This window comes from Rattus norvegicus, chromosome 20 (assembly GCF_021556685.1).
Source record: "Rattus norvegicus strain SHRSP/BbbUtx chromosome 20, alternate assembly SHRSP_T2T, whole genome shotgun sequence".
In the NCBI taxonomy this organism is placed as follows: domain Eukaryota; kingdom Metazoa; phylum Chordata; class Mammalia; order Rodentia; family Muridae; genus Rattus; species Rattus norvegicus.
In genome coordinates this window covers 10,285,031-10,306,881 of record NC_141553.1, presented here as the reverse complement: position 1 = coordinate 10,306,881, position 21,851 = coordinate 10,285,031, and the positions used below count along the sequence as shown (strand labels likewise).

Below are 21,851 nucleotides of genomic sequence, written 5' to 3'. Positions count from 1 at the left end.
GCTGAGTAAGATGGGGAGGACTTGTGAGATGGCAGTGGGTGGCATCTCAGTGTGACAGAGCAGCCGTCTTACTATGGGCAGCCTTGGGATGGAGCCAATAGATCAGACACATCAGAATAACATGAGATCATCGAGGTTGAGAAGGGCTGGACACTGGGTAGAGATGCGGATGGATGTGGCATGACCCCCTGGGAAAGAGAGGTGAGCCCCAACAGGCTCACCTCTGATGCTCCTTGACATCTCAGAGTTGGGTGGCTGCCTAGGTCCTCAGCGAATCTTCAGATATACATCATGGCAGCCCACACTTGGCTCTGCCGGAGTCATTTCTGGCTTGCCACCTGATGGTAGTGAGAAACCTCCAGAAGAATCTTGCTAGCCTCCGTGGCCAAAGCTATGGGTTGTGGAAGATGTCACATGGCTGGGTCAAGCTGTGAGAGCCACTCACCATGCCCACTTGCCAGTCAGAGAGCGGCTATGAGTACGGTCTCCAGAGCGAGGGCAGAGAGGTCACGCTTTTGTTATCGACGGATGAGTTCTCCAGACTCGGGGACGACATTCACCTCCCACCTCAGGTGGCACAGTTCTTGGAGATCCCACAGAGTGTGGTGGTGGCAGAAGAAAGCTTAAGTATTGATTTCTAATGCAGTCATTCTCATGGGTGACATTGGTTGTTGGTTAAAGTCAATGACTGGCTATTGGGGATCTTTCTCGAGGATGCACCTGCTGATGGGAGGAGCCACTTGACCTCTTGCTGTACCTTTATCTGTCATGGTCTTGCTCTCTTCAGGTCCAGGAGCAATGACGCTGACATGTTTCCTCTAAGCTCTATCTTTGTTTCTGGTGTCTGTGCACAGGGGCATGTGACCCCTACACTGACCTAGGAGGGCTGCATATTTAAGATGCTGCTGGAACTATTTTTAAAAAGATTTATTGGGGCTGGGGATTTAGCTCAGTGGTAGAGCGCTTACCTAGGAAGCGCAAGGCCCTGGGTTCGATCCCCAGCTCCGAAAAAAAGAACCAAAAAAAAAAAAGATTTATTTATTTATTATATGTAAGTACACTGTCGCTGTCTTCAGACACACCAGAAGAGGGCATCAGATCCCATTACAGATGGTTGTGAGCCACCATGTGGCGGCTGGGATTTGAACTCAGGACCTCTGGAAGAGCAGTCCGTGCTCTTCACCGCTGAGCCATCTCTCCAGCCCTCTACGTGAATTTTCCATTTCTGCATTCCGGCCCCACACCTCAGAGCTAGAGTGCAGCTCTGAGTGGGCTTGTCCCTCTGGTGGCTTGCCCCCCCCCCCCCAGCTGGGGACCGACCCCAGGGCCTTGCGCTTCCTAGGTAAGCGCTCTACCACTGAGCTAAATCCCCAACCCCCTCTGGTGGCTTATTAATGGCTGTGCTTCCAAGTGAGCTGGGCTGGGTTCTGCTTTTCTGTCTTATTGTTCAGTGTGTACTTGTAGGGAGTTCGTGTGTGTGTGTGTGTGTGTGTGTGTGTGTGTGTGTGTGTGTGTGTTTGCGCATGCACATGTGTGTGTGCACTTGTGTGCTCCGGTATGAGAGGTTGATACAGTATCTTCCTTTATTGCTCTCTATCTCACACACTGAAGCAGGATGTAACACTTGAAACCAGAGCTCACTGACAAGACTAAGCTAACCAGCCTGCTCGGCCCATCTCAGCCTCCCTTGTACTGAGATTACCGGCCATTCCCACCTGATGTTTATATGGGAGCAGCAGATTCAAACCCCAGTCCTCACCGTGTACAGTAAGTTCTTTTAGCCATGGAGCATCTCCCCACCCTGTTCTCTGCTTTTCTGGCCACCATTCCCCAGCCAAAGGCTTTCCTACACTGGGCAAGCACAGGCTGGAAGAAGTTTATTTAGGAAACTTGGGGATCCTCTTGTCTAGAGGCACCAAATCCCATCTGCTGTGACTGATCTTGTCAAAGGTAGCAGGGAACAGTTTTTGCCTACTTCTATAGAAAAGCTGGGAAGAGTCCTTAGCTTTTGGTGAGCTGTCCATGAAGAACAACTTGCTTGTCCAGTCTCCATATTGGTATTTCTTAGTGAATGAGAAATGCTGAAGGAACATTTTCCTGTCGGAAGTCACTCCTTTCTCTGAAAACCTCATCTATCCACTATCTCGTTGTCTAGTTCCCCAGGGGCCTTGGCTGGCGACTCTTCCCACGTCTCCTTGGGAGGCCCCTTTCTACAGGAAATAGCTGTTCTAAGCAGCTTCTTTGCCTCTGCCTGGCTTCATCTTCCCACGACACCTACAGATGTGGATGTACCCAGCCTGTGGCCTGGGGTCAGCTGGGCATTCTTCATCAGCAGCCCAGGAGATGATGTTTGTTTTCCTGTATCCCCCTGAGCCCATCAGATGTCCATTAATTCTATAGATTTTAATTCAGGCAGTTTTAACTTAAAAAACAAAACAAAATAAGGAAAACCAGGAGGTATACACAGGAGGGATAGCCTGGGCTCAGCCCTCATTCGTGATTGATAATCCTGAGCACAGGAGGAATGGCCTGGGCTCAGCCCCCATTCATGATTGGCAATCCTGAGCACAGGAGGGATAGCCTGGGCTCAGCCCCCATTCATGATTTGCAATCCTGAGCAGCTATTCCCAGTGACCGGGGAACTTGGAACATCCCTCACCTACCTCATTGGGTTCCCAAAGCCAGACATCAAAGGTGGGCTTCCGTAGGGCTTCAATGGTTTCTGGGGAGAGCAGGTACTAGGAAGGATGGGAGTGGTATGTTAGTCAGACGGGGGGGGGGCTGGGGGTTGGGGACGGGGTGGGGGGGCTTCTGTGAGTGACAAAGGCCGTGGCCTCAGAGGTCTGGGTGAGCATTTCCTAGCACCTCTCATAGACACTGTGTACAGACTCAAGCCTGCCTTTCTCTGGAAACTGTCAATGGACTCCCATCTGTAGTGGCCTAGGTCCCCGCAGGGCTTCTTAGGGATGTTTGAGTGATAGAAATATTCCCTTTAAACCCCTCCAGAAGATCAACGGAGTTAATTAACCTGGACCCCTGGGAGCTCTCAGAGACTGAGCCATCAACCAAAGAGCATACATGGATTGGAACAAGGCCCCCGGCACACATGCAACCAACGTGCAGCTTAATCTCCATGTGGGTCACCCAACAATTGGGTGGGGTGCGCTGTCATTAAAACTGTAGCCTGACTGTGGTACCCACTCCCCAGTAGGGCTGCTTTGTCCGGTCTCAGTGGGATGGGAGGTAGCTAATCTGGCAGACACCTGATGTGCCAGTGTTGGGGGGGGGCGTTGGGGGGGTACCCTCTCCGAGGAGAAGGGAGGGGAGGATGGGGGGAGGGAACTCTCTGATGGGGGAGGTCAGGAGGAGGAGCAATGTTTCAGATGTAAATAAATAAATGAAATATTTCCTATACAGGATAGTAATTTCATGACCACATTAATCAAAATTCAAATTCCAAGATGAGCTCTGCAGATGTCAAACATTACATCACGCGAAGGGAAGAGACAATAAGCCACTGGGTGTTCAAATCCCTACTGAGAAAGTCTGCTAGGTCTGTCTTGCCCAGAACCACCCCAGGAATCAGCCATGAGCTAAGTCACACACTGGCCGATGAAGGCTTTGGCCCGAGGTCATCTACACTGGGCACTATGGTTTTGGGTGAACTGTCCGAACCAAGGTTGATATTCTAGACATGAGGCAGCGGCAGGAAGCCATTCGGGTTAGCTTTCTCTGTTTTCTTAAGAGGGGACTGGTGTGGAGACCATCTTGAGCTGTGTAATTTCCGGAAAGATGGGGGCCACATTTTCCCTTGTGGGAAGGTATTGATCTCCGGGATGATTACTCAGGGTATGGCTCGGACCCATGTGGAGCGAATCACTGACTACTGGGCACCGGGGACCTATGGGGGCTTCCAGGAGGACTTGTGGGTGGCCATTCTAACCACAGAGTAACTGTGAGTCAGGGTTTAAGCTAAAACAACTTAACTCAAGGTCGCAGCTACTTGGCTAAAGGCTGGGCTTCTTTCAAAACGCACAAAAGCTTTTGTGCAAAGCTTTTCATAAAACCTCTGTTCCAGGAGAGGGGCGCCAGCGATGCAGATTTTTAAGAACCTTGTTAAAGTTCCTCGGAGGGATGTTTATATGCAGATGTCTTTTACTGTCAGCGGCAGGTCGGGGAGGGAGCCTGAAGGGCCATTACCTCCCCGCTCTGGAATCACTTCTCTAAACAAATGTCCAAGAGAAAAATATCCTGCCTGAGAACCTCCCATCCTTCCTCAGCCAGAGACAGGGATAGAGGAGCATGGGGGTGGGGGATGCTATCCCTGTGCAGGGTGAGGGGCCAGACCTGGGTTCCCGTGCCCTGGTGCTGGGCGGGGGGGGGGGGGGGGGGGGGGCAGAACTAGATTTGTCCCTGGGCCAGAAATCTCACCTTGGGGTAAGTGGGGACATCACGTCGAGGTGTCAACTTCTTGTTATCCAAAAAACTGTATTTACAGGGACAGTTGGTCCTGGAGGGCAGAGGGAGGACTTAGTTACAGCCGTGTGCTCTGACTCGAAGGCACCGTGTGTGCTGCTCAGGACGTCAGAGCAAATGAAGCACCCGGCCATCAGCCCCAGGACCCATAGCCCTAGCCTCTAGCCTGTAGCCCCAGCCCTGGAACCCACAGACCCTCCCCACTGGACTTGTCCTGAGAGTATCAACCACGGAGGCTGTGAGATGTTTGTCTCCCAGTCTGTAAATAGGAAACACCCATAAAGCCAGAGGCTAATGTAGCCAGAGTTCACGTTAGTTTAGTTTCTACGAAGTCTTTTTAAATGCCACAAATGAAAAAAGAAATTCTCCTTTTCCTTTTCCTTTATATCTGAGATGGGATCTCATGTAACCCAGGCTGGCCTCGGACTTGCTATGTAACCAAGGATGACCTTGAATTTATGATCCTCCTGCACGGTAGGATTATAGAGGTGCCTTACCACCCCTAGTTTAGGTGGTACTGGAGACAGAAGCCAGGGCTTCATGCATAGCAGGCAAGCACTCTAACCACTGAACCACATCCCCCCCTTTTTTTGGACACAGGGTTTCTTTGAACTCAGAGTGGGTAGCCTTGGCTGTCCTAGAACTCACACTATAGACCAAGCTGGCCTCGAACTCTCAGAGATCTGCTTGCCTCTGCCTCCTGAGTGCTGGGTCTAAATGTATGTGTCACAGCTGTCTTGCACGCAGTCAAACGGTTTGATTCTCAAAGGTTCAGCTGGATGTGACGGCACACACGTGTGATGTCAGCACTCAGCCGATGAGGCTGAAGAATCAAGAGTCCGCAGCCAGCCAGGGATATAGTTGGAGATCCTGACTCAAAAAACAACAAACTCGGGCTGGAGAGGTGGCTCAGCGGTTAAGAGCACTGATTGCTCTTCCGGAGGTCCTGAGTTCAATTCCCAGCAACCACATGGTGGCTCACAACCATCTGTCATGGGATCTGGTGCCCTCTTCTGGTGTGTCTGAAGATAGCGACAATGTACTTATATAGAACGAATAAGTCTTTAAAAACAAAAAACAAACAAACAAACAAACAAACAAACAAAAAACAGAAACGCAGGAGAAAACCAAAGAGAAACCCTGAAGTCCTCAGTCATCCATTGTCTTCCTAAGCCCCACATCCTGCAGGTCACTCTGAGAACGGCTTGGAGCGTCCTTTCAGAAGGTTCTGAGGCATGGGTGACACACCGGGTGACACCCGTGGCTGGACATCTGAATCTCCCAACTACATTTGATGTTGGGTTAAGAAAAAACAGAAAAATCTATGACCTGGAGGATTAACATTGAATCTACCTATTCTTCACAATGTTACAAGTGGAAAAAGATCACAAAACAGTATATTTAAGGTTTCTTTTTTTTTTTTTTTGGTTCTTTTTTTCGGAGCTGGGGACCGAACCCAGGGCCTTGCGCTTACCTAGGTAAGCGCTCTACCACTGAGCTAAATCCCCAGCCCATATTTAAGGTTTCTTTTTCCCCCTTCAAAACTAGACGAACATACCTGGGGCGTGGGTGGGGGGGTGGGGTGGATGGAGGGGGGGGGGACAAACCCAAAAGCGGGGCTTTGCAATGAATTTCAACTGAACCAGTGACCTTCCCCCCCCCCCCAGCCTCCAGCTAGGTTGTCTGAAGTCTCCTTTGAGCCTGTGGTATTTCCTAGCCTAAAGTCATAAATCCTTTTGAAATACAGCCTTCGGTTGCCTCTCTCCCAACTAACTGTACCAGTTAGTTTGCAAAAACTACCAGGTTCTTGTGACAGTCCCTGTACCAAGGGGATTCTAACAGATTTAGCAAATTTATAGGATTTGCTATAGAAACCAACAGAAGGAGCCAATCGAATGTCCCAGCGAAGCCATTTCCACCTTCACCCTGACCATAAGCCCCTCCCCTTTGAGGTCGGCTATGCTTTTGGCTATGTAGGGTACCATGGTTTCTCCTTCAGCCTCGCTTAGACCCACATCCGCAGCCGGGTTCTGTTCCACAGTCTGTCTTCTGCATTCCCTGGGAGCATATGGAAGCCCTCCCCAGGCACACTGCTGACTGCTGGAATCCAGCTCCTTCCTAGCAACTGAGACCTGGGGCCAAATTGGGCTGCTGGGTGCCTGCTGACCCTGCCTTGGCCAGCCACTTCCCGCTCTGAGCCCCCGTTGCCACAGGAACCAGCATCCTACAGCGGGCAGAGCGGCTGGCACAGTGCCTCTTCCTTTTGTTCTGTCTGCAGCTCATTTTGCCTCATTTCCTGGGCTTCCCGTTCTCCCGTCCCCTGGGGATCCAGTTCCTGGCCAAGGCCATTTGTCTGAGACAAAAGCAGAGATCGCAGACCTCAGGCCTCAGTCAACCCTCTGATGGTGCTGGGAACCACAGCAGCCATAGTCTCTCTGGAGGATGCGCTTCTGCCCTGAACGTGAGTTGGCCATTGGAATTTGTTCCTCTCAGGGAAACAGAGGAACCTCAGTGAGTCTAAGGAGAATACAGCCCGCCTAAGGCTCTGGCAGGCTGTGCACCCCCCCTCTTGTCTCCAGGTGGGTTCTGGTGGATCCAGCCCCCTGTCAGGGTGTGTTCAAATGTCAGTCTGTCCTCCAGGGTAACTGTGAGTGTAGAGCTAGGCTCCACCTCACCTGGTCTCCTGTCCCTTCGGCTCCTCGAGGAAGGTAAGAACGTCGTACCTGCACCCTTCAAGGGTATAACCTTTCTCCACAGTCTAGTGAGTCTACACAGCCTCATCCTGGGTGGGAGGCTTGATTGCTGAGTGTGCTTCCGTACTTAAAATGGACTCCTTCCATTAAAGCACTGGGTCGGATAGAAAAGTAGCTACGGACTAGGCACGGACTAGAACACGGGTCGGAGCTTCACACATGTTTGTTCATTTGGAGGCAAAGCCTGAGTATCTCACCCTCTTGTGGAGATGATCGACATCCCCCTGGCCTGTCTCTTCCTTACAAGGGACACCTCCAGTGCTGTCTGCAGAGAATGCTGTCTCTGTGAGCCTGCCCAGGCACTAGAGGGCTCTGCTTTATGTCTCTGTGAGCTCTAAACTGTACTTGTGGGCTACAGAGGCATGCTCAGTCACTAAGACAAGCCAAAGCCCCACTACAGGCAGTCTGCCAGCCCTGCTGACGGGAGGAGCTGGCCCAGAAGACACTTGCCCCTACCTGGTCCTGGGAACCAGGCCTCCTGGGGTGATGACAGGCTGTGTGAGGTCTTGGGTCAGAGGCTGTTGTGCAGGTTCCCAAGCCTCAGCTGAGTGTCTGTCCCCTACGTGACTCTGGTTCTTCTTAGAGGTCACACAGAAGGGACTCTCCTGGCCCCTGAAGAGCCGACTTCACAGGGACAGTGGAAGTGAGCTGATCACTCAGTGTCCTACGGTTGTAAGATTCTTGCCCTGCCTTCACACAAATCTAACGGAACAAGAGCTCCTTAACCACACCAGCTAGCCACTCCACATGATCTTGAATGGGACACAGTCCCTCTAGGACTCCATGATTCACCTCTCTTCCCTATACTGTGCCCTCTCTGCGACAACCAGGCTGGCCATCATGGTGGGACTCCATGGGGACCACTAGATTTCCCACTACTCCCTACCTGCAGGCCAGAGGCAAGCCCTACCTTCAGCGGGCAGCCTGGCTTTGGTGTACTTGGGGTGTCGTCTCCAGAATGCTTGAGGTTGGGGTCCTAAGACAGCTGAGGTCATTTGTTCAGGACTGGTCCTTACTCAGGATGCTGCCCTATAGCTGTGGACCCTGGCTATTCCCACCAACAAGACATGCAGGAGGCATGTTTTGTTTGGATTATTGGTCACGGGTTTCTGAGGATATCATCACCCTTAAAGGGCCATGTGATCCAGTCCACAGAAACAAGAGTACCCACTGTGCTCTTCTGACAGAGGGGGCTATCCTTGGGAACTAGGAGACCTGGGGATAAAAACTGGGCGCTTGTTCACTATAAACCAAACACCTTTGTCTTTTTACCATTATCTTTAAAGACAAGTATCAGGTGGGTGTGGTGGCATAAGCCCTTAATCCCTGACAGAGGCAGGTGGATCTCCGTTAGTTTGAGGCCAGCCTGGTCTACGTACATGGTAGGCTCCAGGATAGCCAGAACTAAACAAACAAACAAACAAACAAACAAAAACAAACAACCCCCATCCAATCCAAATAACAAAAAAATGGACGTCAAATTCTTTCAAGTGTGGAATTTACTGTTACACGGGCTCTGGAGAAGTTATTTACCTTGTATGTATGGACATTTTCCTCCAGCTACCAAAACCCTTTATAAGAAAATGTAGGGGGGTTGGGGATTTAGCTCAGTGGTAGAGCACTTGCCTAGCAAGCGCAAGGCCCTGGGTTCGGTCCCCAGCTCCGAAAAAAAAAAAAAAAAAGAAAATGTAGGGGTCTGGAAAGACGGCTCAGCAGTTATGAGCACTTAACTGTTCTTGCAAAGGAAACTGCGGTTCCATTCCCAGCACCCACATGGCGGCTCCCAACTGCCTGAAACTCTAGATCCAGAAGACCTGATGCCCTTCTTTTGGCCACCACGGGTACTAGACATGCAAGTGGGACACAGACATGCTACAGGCAAACACTCAGAGGCATAGAAATAAAAATATCTTTAAGAAAATGGAATCGCGGGAGGGGCGGAGGGCTGGAGAGGTGGCTCAGTGGTTAGAGCACCAACTGCTCTTCCAGAGGTCCTGAGTTCAAATCCCAGCAACCACATGGTGGCTCACAACCATCTGTAATGGATTTGATGCCCTCTTCCAGTGTGTCTGAGGACAGAGCATTTAGACATATTAAATAAATAAATAAGTCTTAAAAATAAAAGGAAAAATAATCGTATAGAGTAATTGATCTCTGACACAACAGGCTTGTGTCATCCATGTTGGCGCCAAATCAAGGCACATTAGCTATAGCCCATCCCATGGTCTCCAGGGCCCTCTCCAGGACCAGCTGTCGTAGGCCTGGACACAGACTTACCTGTTGTTTCTAGCTGCCAGCTCCTCCCGCATCTTTTTAATATCACTCTTGCATTTTTCGATCTCCACCACTTTGAGTCCTTCCACTGGTGACAAAGAGACACAGAGAAGGAGGGTCACCAGAAGTAATCCCAGGGCTCTAGCCAGACTGGTAGCTGAGGGTCTCAGAAGGAGGCTGGCTTGTGGCAAAGGCTTCTCTACCTTCCCACGCTACTGATATCTGGGGATCCCCCACTTCCCCGCCAGCCAAGAAATAAACAGGCAGAGTCAAGGAGGAACAGGGCTGGACTCAGTCATATCCCCAGGGTCCCAGCTAACTGATGAGTGTTAACAAGCCAATAGCCTGCCAACAAGCCAGCATCCAGTGTGCTCCCTCAGAAATGCTGGGAGTGACTGGAAATGCTACCGGAAGCTGGGTTCTTGAGGAAGGAAAAAAAACTTATATGTGACTTTATGACTGCACCTCAGTTCCCTGCCAAAGGACACTACCCCAGGCACGAGTTATTCCCTTTCTCGCTGAGCTGGGCTCCAAATAATTGCTAAAAACACACCGTGGCCCTTTCTAGTGGAAAACAGCCATCTGGGGACCTGCTGGGTTCCTGACAATGCCTCTAACCCAAGAAACAGAGCCGCAGCTTGGGTGCATGTGCAAAGGTGACCTGGCGGGGCTCAGCCTCCTTCTGGGCTTTCCAGAAATTTCCAAGGTAGAGGCCAGGTGGATAGGGTTTAGTAGGGACACCGCCTCTTCTGCACAAAGGGATGTGGTCAGCTCTGGTCTGGGTGACTTGATTTTGGGCCAGAGAAACCTCTATCCCTCCCACACAAGGCTGTTATGTGTAGACCAAAATGAAGGTCTTAGGGGACAGTGTCTGGGGACAGGGTAGTGGCAGCCTGGGGATAAATCTAGGTAGCAGCTGTGGGGAACACAGAGGCTAGACATGTTTGGTCACCCACTTGGTCACCCTTTCTTTAGAGTGAGGTTCTTCATGCCTTCTCGTATCACTGGCACTTAAAGAAGTTGTCGAAGGCCAGTGGACGTTCTTCTGAGGACCACCCTTGGGGGTTCCCCAGCCATGAGTTTAATATGGCCGCTGCAGTCTTGTTTAAACCTGGTTGCATTTTGCAGACTGAAGGAACACACAGCAGATAAGCAAGCCGAGGAAGCTGCAGCTCAATCAATGGGTGAGTCAAAGGCAGAACATGGAAGAAAGCCAGCAGATCCAAGGAGACATGTGGCAGATCCCACTTGCTAGTGGGTGAGAGACAAAGCTGTCCTGTGTGGCACCACCTGGCTCTAACGCATGATCTTCCTGTCTTGGTTTGTAAGTGGCTGGGGGTTTTAGGCGTGACCTATGACTACACCGGGTGTTCAGTGGTTCATCGAAGGGCCCCTTCAGTCTTCCTACCCTCAGATCCAAGGGGTGGGTGCTCCATTCTGTGAGGCCTTCACAGACAATGGTGGAAGGCCAGTGGACTCATGGCCTGACCCAAGTTTCATCCGTAAGGGTCCCATGGTGGTTTGAACATTCTTAACCCGGGGAATGGCACGATTTAGAGGTGTGGCCTTGTTGGAGGAAGGATGTCATTATGGGCTTTAAAACCCTCCTCCTAACCATAGAGGTGGGGTGGGGTGGGGTGGGGTGGGTGGGGGAGCCAGTCTTCTAGCAACCTTCAGATGAAGATGTAGAACCCTCAGCTCCTCCTGCACCATGCCTGCCTGGGTGCCGCCATGCTCCCGCCTTGATGATAATGGACTGAACCTCTGAACCAGTAAGCCAGCCCCAATTAACTGTTGTCATTATAAGAGTTGCCTTGGTCATGGTGTCTGTTCCTTAGGAGTAAAACCCTAACTAAGACAGGTCCCCTTATTCCTCTCAAGTCTGACCTATGGGTAGGCACAGATACTCTAAGCTAAAGAAGAGGTTGCCCTGAACAATTTACCATTGCCAGCGCCCCAGTGACACGGCCAACATAGGCCATCTGACATGCTGGCCTGCTTGGGAACCCAGGAAGTGCATGTGGACTTCAGAAGGGTTGAAGTGCCCGAAGAGGACAGAGAGGGCGATGGACACACACACACACACACACACACACACACACACACACACACACACACGGGAACTGAAGTTACAGAGATAGTTGTGAGCTGCCACGTGGATGGGTGGCTGGAAATCAAACCCAGGTCCTCTGGGACTCTCAGCCAGTGTTCTTAGTCTCTGAGCCACCTCTCCAGCTCCGACTTCAGAAGGGGTTCCTGTGGGCTTCTCTACCTTGTCACCTCCCGATAAAAGAGATTTAGGAGTGAATTCCTAAGGGAGATGCTGGCTCTGTGGAAAGTGGCCTTAGCAGTAGCTAAAGGCAATTTTACCTTCCTCCACTCTAAGAACTCACCGGAACTGTGGGCGCGCTCTCTCTCCTATCTGCAAAGCTAAGAGGCACCACTTTAAGAGGGAACAGAGAGGGCTGGAGAGATGGCTCAGCGGTTAGAGCACTGACTGCTCTTCCCGAGGTCCCGAGTTCAAATCCCAGCAACCACATGGTGGCTCACAACCATCTGTAATGGGATCTGATGCCCTCTTCTGGTGTGTCTGAAGACAGCGACAGTGTACTCATATATAATAAATAAATAAAATATTTAAAAAAAAAAAAAGAGGGAACAGAGAGTTGCTTTACAATGCCTTCTCCTGGGACTGCTCTGACAGTCTGCCTTAGGCACACTTCCTGAACGACACCGAAAGACTGGTACAGTTCAGTTCAGTATGGAAATTCTGGATTGTTTGCATACCCCGTATCTACCTCTGTCTTCAGGTGTCAACTCTGGCTGTGGCCCACACTGGTGTTCAGGTCTTGGTTTAGGTCCAGGGCACGGGTACAAAGAGTAGATGGGGCAGGGATGCCCTGTGTCCCCACCACAACACACCAGGAAGGAAGTGAACAGCTCCCGGCAGGACAGGAGCCAAGGGCCAGGCTGTTCCACGGTTATGAAATCACCTTTGACTCTCCAGTAATCCCAGACTCCTTAAAAGCTAAACATTTACACAGAAAGGGGGAAAAGCGCTGACAGTCACAGAGGAGAAACTCGTATTTGGTTTAAAGGTCAAAGAGCAAGAAGGAAATTCCGTTCGCTACGAGGTCAGCAAAGTGTGGGGGTTTACAGCTGTATGTCCCTTCCCCTGAGACGCAGGGTACAGTTAACGACACCCAGATGGGCACATGCCTTCCGGTGTGTCAGTCCACGTCTTCGTGTACGTGTTTGTGCATGGTTGTGTGTCTGCATGGAGAATCGGCTCAAGTTGTCTTCCTGGCAGCCTGCCCAGCCACTCGGGGATAGGATCCTGTGAATAGCACTTTTGATTTCAGCAAAAGATCCTTGGCAGATTTTAGGCAGAGGACTTGAAATGGGAGCGTCCTTGACTCGAACGGCAGCGTCTTTACAAGAAACAGACAGGGCGTATTGAGAAATGGCAGTCGTAAGGAGGGAACTACAGGAAGACAGGGGCAAGCTGTAGTCGTGGAGTGATCCCAGCCAGGAGGAGAGGGAAGGACGACTGAGAAGCACCAATGATCAGAGTTAGGCAAGAGCTCACTTTCCCTCCGATCCCAGAGGAGACAGCCACACTGACACTTCCCAAGCCAGACCCTCCAGCTTCTGGCACCTTGGAGTGGGCACTGCTGTGACTTACGCAGGCCTCTTGGGTGCTGCCCTTGGCTGGAGTGGTCACTAACTTTTCTGTGGCTCCTCACCATCTCCAGTTAAAACAAGATAGCCTTGAGGACGCAAAGACCACCTGACTCGGGGAAAGCCAACACACTCTGAGAGGTATCTGCAGGACAGTGGGGAACATGGGTGAGCCAAGTCTTGCATGATAGAAACTTTTTTCTTGAGGAGAGAGAGAGAGAGAGAGAGAGAGAGAGAGAGAGAGAGAGAGAGAGAGAGAGAGAGAGAGAGAGAAGAGAGGATTAAAAAGCAAAAAAAAAAAAAAAGGCATCCATTTTTGTCTTACGAAGAGAGTCAGTCACGGTGCTTGTCTCCTAATGGCTCCCTGTTTGAATTTTGTTTACTCAGCCCAAGTTAATAAATTAGGTGCCTGGATATCTCCAGGCTGAGCCTGACAGTGACAGAATGCCTAGCGGTGGAGCCGAGGGTGGAATTCGGGCTCCCCGGACCTGTGGAACGGAAGCATCAATCCTTCATTGATCCTGTCACTACGGGTGAGGTGACTTGAAGCTATTTCCCTCCCCGAATCTGGCTCTTTGGAAACAGAATGGAAACTGGACTTGTCTCTCTCCCTCTCTCTCTCTCTCGCTCTCGCTCTCTCTCTCGCTCTCGCTCTCGCTCTCGGTGGCCAGAGACTGAGACCAAAACGTCACATCTTCCAAACTCTGCAGAAGCAATGTGAAGAGAAGACCTCCTGCCCCACCCCATCCCTGGTACAAGCAGTACAGCCCCTGGCAGAGATTCTGCTGGGCCAGACATAGGCCATTTTGGTTTACGGTTTGTGTTCTGTGCACAGGTAAAAGCATCACGCAAACCGCGCTTTCGCAGAAAGGCATGCTTAGATCTGTCCGTGTGCAACCTCCGTCGAAATCAAAGCGGCACGGAGAAAGGATGCATTCGCCTTCAAGCGCCCACCCGCTCACTGCTCTAAGTGGCTAATTCTGACAGAGGTTTAAAAAAAAAAAATAAGGGGTTGGGGATTTAGCTCAGTGGTAGAGCGCTTGCCTAGCAAGCACAAGGCCCTGGGTTCGGTCCCCAGCTCCGGAAAAAAAAAAAAAAAAGCAGAAAGGGAAGGAAGAAAAACAAAAAATCTCCACTCACATTCCACCCGTTTCTCCAGCATGGCCAGGTGATTCGCAACTTCAGCTTTCAGCTCGTTGATCTTAAACGCTCTGGGGGGCAAAATCGGGAAGAAAAAGATAAAAACTGAGACCCAGACCAGCAAACATGTATAGGTCCCTGCCTGGGGTGAGAGCTCCAGGGAGGCTGGAGGTTGGGGAGGGGACCGAGACAGCAGGAGGAGCTTTTTAAAGAGTGTGTAATGTCTCTGAGTCTGGGGTTATTACTACTCTGTCCTGGGCTCTCTGAGTAGACTTAAGCTGGGTTGACCCATGCCTTCACCCCGCCCTGCCCAGTATGGACAGCGGTGGGGTACCGCCATGTTCCATGGTGGTTCGGTCATTTGGTTCAAAGTGACAATAACATACCATACAGAAGTCATTTTGGGGAGCTCACAACAGAATTATAGGGTGTTGGCACACTAAAGAGAAGCCATCCACCTGCACGGTAACAGCATCTCAGTGGGAAACATTCATTCGTAGAAGGATGTTTGGTAGATGGCTCCAAGCCTTAGAAGAATAGTGGGGGACAGATTCGCTACTTCCAAAACTCATAGTTTAGAAGCGGCCACTGGACGTGGTTTTGGGGATATGGTGAAGGTTTGCTAAGATATGCTGGGCTAGGCTCGCTATAGAAGCTATAGATGGCTGACTCAGCCACCTCCCATAAGTACAGAGAACATACCGTACCTGGAGAATTGTTCCGCCACTTGGGCCAGCACACCCTGGACGAGTTCTTCTCTTTCTACAAACCAAAGAAGAGAAACCGATGGAGTGCAGGCTGGGAGGAAGGACGTGGAGACAGGCAGGCAGCTAAGGTTGCTATCCCTGTGTGAGCTACAGGTGCCTATGTAGAAGGATGTTCGGCCTGCCGATCACGGGTAGCAGGGCCTCCCTGGGCACAGGTTTCTCCCCTGCTCGGCCTGCTCGGCCTGGTCTGTTGCCAGTGGCCCTGGGGCTGATATTCTCCAGGCACTGCCACACCTAGATGAGGCAGGCAGGCCTGGGGGGTTCTAAATATAGGCAACCTTCTCTGGGTTGCTCATTTTATGGGGACAATTACCACAGCAGAATGGGGTCAGTGAACCTCCGAGTGAAAACATGGTGTTCTCAGGATGGGTCTGCAGAGAGGAAGCAGGCTGGGAGGAGCGGGCCGGGCCTCTTTGGGCCTGCCCTGTAAAACTGGGCTGGGTGGTTGGTTTTTACAAGGTTCAGGTCCCAGGCTGATCATAACCCGTCTCTTTCCTATTTCCTGACCAGCCCGGTTCTGTGACTTGCCAATGGTCGTGACGTCACCCTTTGAAGTGATTCTATCTGTCCTCTGGAGAAGGGAGACCTTTGGGTCCCAGAGAGCCATTCATTCAGAGCCCCAAACTCAGACACTCTATAAAGGGATCCATAGATTCTTCTTTGTTGGCCTGACGCTTAACTCTCGCCAGCAACCGAAACATAGCAAACCAAACCAGCACGGCTAGGTGATACTTCAATAATTCAGTCAGGGCATGGAACTCAGAAGCTAAGGAATATCCCCGTGTTTCCGCCCAGTGCCTGCTTCCCAGCAAACGGTCACAAACACACAGAGAAGATAATACAGCCCAGCATCATTTAACGAAGTCAGCACAGCTTGTCTGTGTGTGGTGTTGGTGGCGGCCGCAGCGGCGGTGGCATATACATGTTATAGATTTTTGGGGACCAAACTCAGGTCAGCAGGCTTGTTGGCAAATGCCTTTCAGCACCAAGCCATCTTGTGGGCCTCAGGATTTGTTAAATTAAATATGACGTACCCGTATTGTAGACTCCCAGTCTACCATTGATAATGAACCCAGTTCGGCCCACCTTCAAATCCCAGTATGCGGGAGGGTGGGTGAGGCATTAGAGGGCCAGGGAGTCGAGAAGAACAAGTTTAAGATGAGCTTTAACTGCACCACAAGAGCCTGTCTAAAATGGAAAGATGAGGGGAAACCGAATAATCATTTAATGCTCCTATCTGGGAGGCGGAGGCAGGAGGACTGGTGAATTTCACCACAAGCCAGCCAGGGTTACCCAGCAAGACCCTGACTCTACAAAACAAAACAAAAACCAAAACCAACGGGAAAAGTTAACGTCTGTTATTAGACTTAAAAGGCGGTTTTTAGGGGCCAAAGAAATCTTTCAGAGACCAGGGTTTGATTCTTAGCACCCTCGTGGAGGTTCACAGCCAACCATCGTCTACATGAATCTCCAGTCCCAGGGGATCGAATGCCCTTCCTGATGTCCGTGGGTGTGAGGCAGACACGCAGTACGTACACATGTGTTCAAGCCAAACACTCCACACTAAACAGAATCTCAAAAACTTCATTCGAATGATGGCTGTTTTTGAAAAGTGACACGGAATGCCCCCATTTTTCCAGCGCGTTGGGAGGGAACCTTCCAGAACACCAACAGTAGTTATCTTCTGTTTATGAGATCCCACTTTCCTATTTTTTTTTCTTTTTCTTTTTTTCGGAGCTGAGGACCGAACCCAGGGCCTTGCATTTGCTAGGCAAGCGCTCTACCACTGAGCTAAATCCCCAACCCCCCCACTTTCCTATTTTTGATGCTTCAGAGAACCTTTATTTTCCACTATGAACATACATATTAATTTTATAATGAGAAAGAAGTGTTTCCTCCCCCTCACATCCTGGACACCTTCAGTCTAAGCGACAGGACATTGCTGGCACCAGAAGTCTCCTTGGCCTCCTCCCCTCCACAAGCCACCTCTGTCCTGATCTAAGCAGATGCTGGCTCACGGGTTTCACAGGCATGCGGGTCTGCCGCGCGTGTCCTCCCGTGTCTAACTGCTGTCTTGGTCTACTGAGGAGACTGGGTTGCCTCGGTGCCCTGTAGCACGGACCTGCCACGTCAACACATCGATTGTCACCAGGCTAAGACCCCTGAAAACTCCAAAATTCGGGTCATCGGCTGTGAGAATATCACTTCAAGCAGCACGCGGCTAGGGGACACTGTGCTGGCGCAGTAACGACTTGAGGTCACTTAAGGAAGTTCCGAGTTTGGTACCGGATGGTGTGGCATGCTACTTGAGCCCTGGAAGATGTTTCCAAGTGTGGACACCACAGCTCCATCTCTGTGTGTCTTCGACAACAGGCTGTTGTAACACTCGCTCCTATGGACATTCAACATGACAGGAACAGTAGCCTGGTCTGCTCTACTTCTGGGCGTTTTCTGCTCCCCTCCTCCCTTGCTTTTGGCAGGATTTGCTACGTAGTCCAGGCTGGCCTCTGACTTGGGCTATCTTTACACTGCAGCCTCCCATATGCTGGGAGCACCAGTTCCAGCCATCATCCCTAGTCCCTTCCATCTGCTCTTTTCTCCCCTCTCCCCTCCCCTCCTCTCCTCTCCTATACCCTCCCCTCTTCTCCTCTCTTCTCCCTTCACCCTCTCCCCTCCCCTCTCTCCCCTTCCTCTCCTCCCCTCTTTCTCCCCCTCCTCCCCTCCCTTTCCCCCTCTTTCTCTTCCTCCTCCCCTTCCTCCTCTTCTCCCCTCTCTTCTTCTCCCCTCCCCTCCTTCTTTCCCTTCTCCTCTCCTGTCCTCCTTCTTCCCTCCCCTCCCCTCTCTCATCTTCCCTCCCTCCTTCTCTCCCTCTTCCCCTCTCCTCTCCTCCTTTCTCCTCTCCCTTTCTTTCTTCCCTTCTTCCTAAAATATATTCGCTAGTGTTTATTCTCTGTATGCAATAAAAAGAAAACAAACAAAACCAACAAAAAAAAAATGAACCAATTGCTATCGGTGGTTCTCAACCTGTGGGTCACAACCCTTCCATAGGGGTCGCCTAAGATAATTGGAAATAACCAGATGTTTACATTATGATTCACAATGGTAGTGAAATCCCAGCTGGGAAGTAGCGAGGTGATAATTCTATGGTTGGGGGTCACCACGACATGAGGAATTGTATTGTAGGGTCACAGCATTAGGAAGGTCGAACCACTGGCCTAGATCAACCTGGTAAGCCTTCTCTGCTTTACTGCCTATAGGTGTCACGTAACCTTACACTCCCCGTGGTTTCACTCTGAGTGCAGGTTCAGAGCAGGTTCAGTCACCCCAACCTGCTTCCGGTTGTCTGCCTCCCTCCCATCTACCCAGGTGTCAACCCAGATGTCTGCCTTAAACCACTTCCTCCCGGTGACCACCTCCCTGTGGGCAGCTGACTCACCTGCTGTCCCCACACCTGGTACACACTGTGCAGCCCTATGCCACAGTAACCATCCACCAATACCAAGCATTTCAGAACTCATGTCTGCTTGCTTTAAATCACCAATCAAAACTCCCCATGAGGAACCCCGTGGGGTAATTCTCAGGACACAGTAAAGGCATAACCTACGGGACACAGTAAAGGCATTAACCTACAGGTCATCTTCTGTCTTTGCTCTTGTGCTCCTGGCCTCTCTGTGTGACACACAGGCACCTGTCTATCCTAAATAATGTCATCTTTCCTTCAAGCTTGTGTCATTCAAATGGTTCTCCCTACCTAAGACTCAGAACGCTTTCAAGCGAGTGGGTGTGGATAACCCATGGCTGCCGGCTTCATATCCTGTAAGAATAAAAGTCTCTTTTTATAGTGTCTCTTAGAAGCTCAACTCAGAGTGTCAGTCACAGAGATACAGTTGAGCAGCTCCTGAGTGCAATGGCTGGCCTTCTGAAGGCCTGCATCTATCACGGAGGAGAAGTGGCTTCTCTGAGCCTCTGGCAGGGCCTCGGTGAGTTTTCTTTTTTCTTTTTTTTTTTCTGTTCTTTTTTTCGGAGCTGGGGACCGAACCCAGGGCCTTCCGCTTCCTAGGTAAGCGCTCTACCACTGAGCTAAATCCCCAGGCCCCCTCGGTGAGTTTTCATAGCTTCCTTGGTGCAGTGTGGTCTTAGATTACTTACCAAGAAATCTTTAGAATCTTTAGCGGCAGCTGGGATTTACATGAGCTGCTGATCTCTGAGTAATCATATAAATTCAGAAGTCATTACACAATCAGTATTGTGTGTGTATGTGTGTGCGTGTGTGTGTATGAGTGTGTGAGAGTGTTTGTGTATGTGAAAGTGTGTGTATGTGTGAGTGTGTGATGTGTGTATGTGTGTGCATATGAGTGTGTGTATGTGAGTGTCTGAGTGTTTGTGTATGTGAAAGTGTGTGTGTATGTATGTGTGAGTGTGATGTGAGTGTGTATGTGTGTGCATATGAGTGTGTGTATGTGAGCAAGTGTAAGAGTGTATATGTGACTGTGTGTGTATATGTGAGTGTATATGCATGTGTACATGTGAAAGTGTGTGTGTATGTGAGCATGTGAAAGTGTGTACGTGAGCATCTATATGTGAGCATGTGTGTGAGCATGTGTATGTGGCTGTGTATGAGAGTGTGTGTATGTGTGAGTGTATATATGAGTATGAGTGTGTATACAAGTATGTGAGAGTATATATGTGACTATGTATGAGTATGTGTGTGTGTGTGAGTGTGTGTCTGTGAGGATGCATATGTGAGTGTGTGTGTATATGTGAGTATGTGTGTGTACACATGGATGCCACATTACACCTGTGTAGATTCAAGGGTGTCTTGCATGAGTTGTTTCTAGCCTTCTACTGTGTGGGTCCTGGGATTCAAACTCAGGTGGTCAGGCTTGGCAGCAAGTCTCTGACCCACTGTTCACATTTCTAAATGATGCGTAGGTAAAAGAGGAAGTTTCGAGAAAAAAATTTAAAGACATTGAATTTCATGAAAAGGAACACACACACATCCATCAAAGCTCTGCTGTGGCTAAAGTATGGCTGAGAAAGGAATGGAGCCCTGTACACTGAAAGAGCAAAAAACTGAACACAGTAACCCTGGGTCTCACTGTAAGAACTCGCAGACAGAGCTCAACACAGCAGAGGGAGGGAGAGACAGGAAAGAGCAGGACACAAAGACAAAGAAAGAGAAAGCAGTGGAAGAGAAATCAAACCACACAGAAAAATTAATAACCCATCCAGCTCTGTAAGAAGGCCAACAAACCAACAGACTTCCAGGAAGAATGGCAGAAATAAAGACAGAGGCTACCGAGATCAGGGACAAGAAAGGAGCTATTACTACAGCCCCTATAGACAGGGCTCTGGGAGGGTCCTGCAAACGCCTTGCACATACAGACTTGACAACCTTGAAAAGCAAACCAATTCCTGCAGAAACAAAACCACAACGCATCTGGGATGAAGGAATTTGAGCAGCTTGCCACTGTAAAGGGGAGTGGATTTAAAATGTAAAAGTCCACTCCTCACTACCACCAAAGAACTCTCCAGTCCCTTTGGTGTCCCTGCAGAATTCAATCAAGTAGTTACAGATTTCACACAATTTTAAATATCTCTTCCCCAAAAAAGAAGAGGAAAGAACACCCTCCCCCTTTTCTTTCGGTTGTCTCTATGTAGCTCTGGCTGTCCTGGAACTCACTCTGTAGCCCAGGCTGGCCTCAAACTCATGATCTTCCTGCCTCTGCTTCCTTAAGCAACTCCTACCAGCTTGCATCACCACAACCAGCCATCAGGGTCTGATACCAAATCCACATGGGCAACAGCAACAGATAGAGAGCCATGACCAACACCCCCCATGAACACAGACAAAAACTCAGTAAGAAAAAAAATATTAAAAAAAAAAACAAAAAACACATGGGGCTGGGGATTTAGCTCAGTGGTAGAGCGCTTGCCTAGCAAGCACAAAGCCCTGGGTTCGGTCCCCAGCTCCAAAAAAAAAAAAAAAAAAAAAACCACATTTGGCAATATAGAAAAAGGAAAACCATAGGTGAATGCCAAGTGTAATTTGTGCCAAGGATGCAAGTTTGGTCCACTGTTTAAAAAAACCAATCAACGTAATCCACACTGGTAGCAGAGAAAAGGAAAACCTCATTATCCTGTCAATTAAGTCACAGAAAGGCATCTGGCAAAATCAACACACACTCAAGATGAAGTTCTCAGAGAGGCAGAAATAGGGAGGAACCTCATTAAGTTGATTTTACAAAAGCATTAAGAGGGGCAGGAGGGATGGCTCAGCAGTTAAGAGCACACTGGCTGCTCTCCCAGAGGACATGGGTTCGATTCCCAGCACCCACATGGTGGCCCACAACCATCTGTAACTTTAGTTCCAAGAGATGGGATGCCTTCTTCTGGCCTCGGTGGGCACCACATACACACGGTGCATATACGGGCACACAGCTACAGCACCCATATACATAACATTAAGTTATAAAAGCACGGACACACGCTTCAGCTACAGGCGTGACAAGGCGGGAGGGGCTTCTCGTCGTAACTATTTGACCCACTGCTGAACATTCAAGTTGGCATGATAAGGTAAGAATAAGAAATAAAAACCATGGGGCTGGGGATTTAGCTCAGTGGTAGAGCACTTGCCTAGAAAGCACAAGGCCCTGGGTTCAGTCCTCAGCTCTGGGAAAAAAGAAAAAAGAAAAAAAAAAAAGAAATAAAAACCACACAGGCCAGAAAGGAAGAAATAAATCAGCAGCCCTTGCCTGCT

At 50.0% G+C, this 21,851-nt stretch overlaps 1 protein-coding gene across 12 annotated transcripts in view; it reads right to left on the bottom strand.

The window, feature by feature from the left end:
• The window catches only part of Pde9a (phosphodiesterase 9A), a 92,066-nt gene that overhangs the window by 18,801 nt on the left and 51,414 nt on the right, over positions 1-21,851 (bottom strand). For all 12 annotated transcript variants that reach the window (XR_015644529.1, XR_015644532.1, XR_015644530.1 and 9 more), the window contains 5 exon segments: positions 15,032-15,086; positions 14,325-14,395; positions 9,507-9,591; positions 4,432-4,510; positions 2,664-2,738 (listed from right to left, as the gene is read on the bottom strand). Coding sequence is in view for 8 of the 12 variants with exons in the window: in NM_138543.1 (NP_612552.1) it covers positions 2,664-2,738; positions 4,432-4,510; positions 9,507-9,591; positions 14,325-14,395; positions 15,032-15,086 (365 nt within the window). In the remaining 4 variants the exon portion in view is untranslated.